At 48.9% G+C, this 2,951-nt stretch overlaps 1 protein-coding gene across 1 annotated transcript in view; it reads right to left on the bottom strand.

Moving 5' to 3' along the window:
* LOC120047347 (threonylcarbamoyladenosine tRNA methylthiotransferase-like) overlaps positions 1-1,580 on the bottom strand; it is a 33,889-nt gene extending 32,309 nt beyond the window's left edge. The window contains exon 1 of the mRNA XM_038992871.1: positions 1,519-1,580. Within this exon, the coding sequence (XP_038848799.1) occupies positions 1,519-1,580 (62 nt within the window). The remainder of the gene's footprint in view (positions 1-1,518) is intronic.
* Between the last annotated feature and the right edge of the window lie 1,371 nt (positions 1,581-2,951).

Genomic DNA, 2,951 nt, shown 5'->3' on the forward strand with positions numbered 1-2,951 from the left:
AAGAGAGATAGGGGAGAGGGAAAGGTAGAGGAGGGGAAAAGAGCTTATAAATTACTCCCTATGTTTTTATTGTATGGTGAATGATCTATAACTAGTACTACTGCCTGTCTCTGTCTGGGTTTTTGATTGCTTTATATATTCATGGCTACCTCGTACGAGCACACACCTCCGAACTTGTAGTTATGCTGGTAACATGCTAGAATAGAGAATTGGCTCAAAGAAGAATGGAGAATTATAGTGTTGCTAGAAGTGTCGTGTGGTTGATTCCGATGTTGCTGTTGGTACTATACTACCTATTTCTGCGCGTGTCGTCTTTGGCGAGACTATAGGGAGTGGGATGAGGAAGAGATGTGGAGGGATGAGTAGAGTCATCCCCCGTAGAGGGTGATGAAAGTTCTATCATGATAGAGAAGGGCGAGAGTTGGAAGAGAGGATAACAAGAGAAGATATCACTTTATAGAGGAGGAAAACACGATTTTATCGGGAGGGGAGGAGAAAGAAAAGAAGTCGCTGTTTATGCAGTCCCTCCTCTCTCCCGTTGTTGTGAGTCTAGCGGAGGAGAGAACAAAGGAGAAAGAAAGAGAGAAGAGAAGAAGAGCATGAGGGGGAAAAAAAAGAAAATGAAAAAAGAAGAGGAGAGAGAATTTGGAGAAGAGAGACGAGATGAGAGAGAGAGAGAGAGCGAGATAAGAAAAAGAGAGAGATAGAGCGCAGAGATATAGAGAGAGATATATGGATGGACAGAGATATAGAGAGAGAGAGAGAGAGAAAGAGAGAAATAGGATATAGCGATCGATAGATCAGAATATATAGATAGAATGATAGAGAGAGAAATATTTAGAGCAACACAACAAACAACAACTGAGGGCTCAGTCAAGATGAAGAAGAGAAGACTGAAGAACATCTGCTTTGAATCCATCTTCTCTGTCTTCCTCTGCCAGGGGGATTAGTGTGGATTCCATACAAGGATCAAACAGCTATTCTTCTCTATTCTGCTCCATGTACGTATCAGTCCATACACCATCAAACAGCTATTCTGCTATATTATTCAGTCAAGGCCTTTTATCAGTCTATACAACCTGGCCCTGTCTTACGGTTAGGCCCGGGTACACTGTGCCCTCAAAAGGACCAGACATTAACATGTTTAATACCAACCATACCTAGTAATCCATCAGATTAGGGGGTGGATTTATAATGATTCCAAGAAGCTGTATTTCTGCTAGAGATATCATCATCTCATTCAGGTATGCTTCAAATTGAAAAAAATAAATATAAAAACTCTAGCATTAATTACCTAACAAATGAACACATCACTAAACTCTCTCTCTTCTAACTAATATTTTCCATTTCACAAAGAGAAACGGCCTGTTAGGTCTTGGTTGTCCATCCTCACCCCAGAGGGGACTGGAAGGGAGCTCCATTATGTTCCTATTCAACAGACACATCATCTACCAGGGGAAAGATGTGTTCCTCTGGACATGAACTACAATCGACACCCTAGGGTGCTGTGCCCATCACCATGGTGTTGCCACGGTATCCCGCAGCCCGGCACACTGGGACAGCTGAGGCCAGGAGACCATGCCTAAAACCCTTCCAGCACACCCCACTACGTACTGACCGGGAGAGGACTGTGTGAACAGCACCCCACTAACGTATGACCGTGAGAGAGACTGGGTGAACAACTAGAGACCAAGGACTGTAACATCCCCCCTACGTCCTGACCCGGGAGAGAGACTGTGTGAACATGCACCCCACTACGTACTGCGCCGGAGAGAGCTGTGTGAACATCACCCCACTACTACTGACCCGGGAGTAGAGACTGTGGTGACATCACCCCACTACGTATGACCGGGAGAGAAGACTGTGGGAACATCACCCCACTACGTACTGACCCGGGAGAGAGACTGTGTGAACATCACCTCACCATGAAAGTACTGAACCGGGAGAGAGACTGTGTGAACATCACCCACACTACGTACTGACCGGGAGAGAGACTGTGTGAACGCACCACCCCACTACGTACTGCCGGGCGAGATACTGTGTTAACTAGCACCCCACTACTACTGCCCGGTGAGAGAGACTGTGAAGCAGCACCCCACTACTGTACGACCCCGGGAGAGAGACTGGTTGAACGATCACCCCACTCCCGTACTGACCGGAGAGAGACTGTTGACATCAACCCCACTACGGTGACTGACCGGGGAGAGAGACTGTGTGACACACCACCACTAACTACTGAGCGAACGCGGGGAAGACACCGCAAGGAACCTGTGTGAACGGCAACCCCACTACGTACTGACCCGGGATGAGAGACTGTGGGAAACGGCACCACCATACGTACTGCCGGGACACGGTTTGAGGCAACATAAGACAAGACGAGAACTGTGTGAACGCACCCCACTACGTACTGACCGGAGAGAGACTGTGTGAACGGCACCCCACTAGTACTGACGGGAGAGTAAACTGTGTGACGCACCCCACTCGTACTGACCGGAGAAGAGACGGTGAACAGCCCCTACACCAACGTTACACATACGTACTGACCGGAGAGAGACGGTGTGAAACTGGCACCACACTACGTACTGACCGGGAGAGAGACGTTGAACATCACCTCACCCACTACGTACTGACGACATGACCGGGAAGAGAGCTGTGTGACGGCACCCCACTATGTACTGCCGGGAGAGAGACTGTGTGAACATCACCCCACTTACGTACTGACGCGGGAGAGACTGTGTGACATCCCCCACTACGTACTGACCGGGGAGAGAGACTGTGTGGGGAACGGCACCCCCACTACGTACGACCGGGAGAGAGACTGTGTGAGCACATCCCCCACTAACGTACTGACCGGGAGAGAGACTGTGTGAACGGCACCCCACTACGTACTGAACCGGGAAAGAACTGTGTGAACGACCACCACTAACGTACTGACTCGGAGAGAGACTGTG

Source organism: Salvelinus namaycush, chromosome 5, assembly GCF_016432855.1.
Source record: "Salvelinus namaycush isolate Seneca chromosome 5, SaNama_1.0, whole genome shotgun sequence".
NCBI lineage: Eukaryota > Metazoa > Chordata > Actinopteri > Salmoniformes > Salmonidae > Salvelinus > Salvelinus namaycush.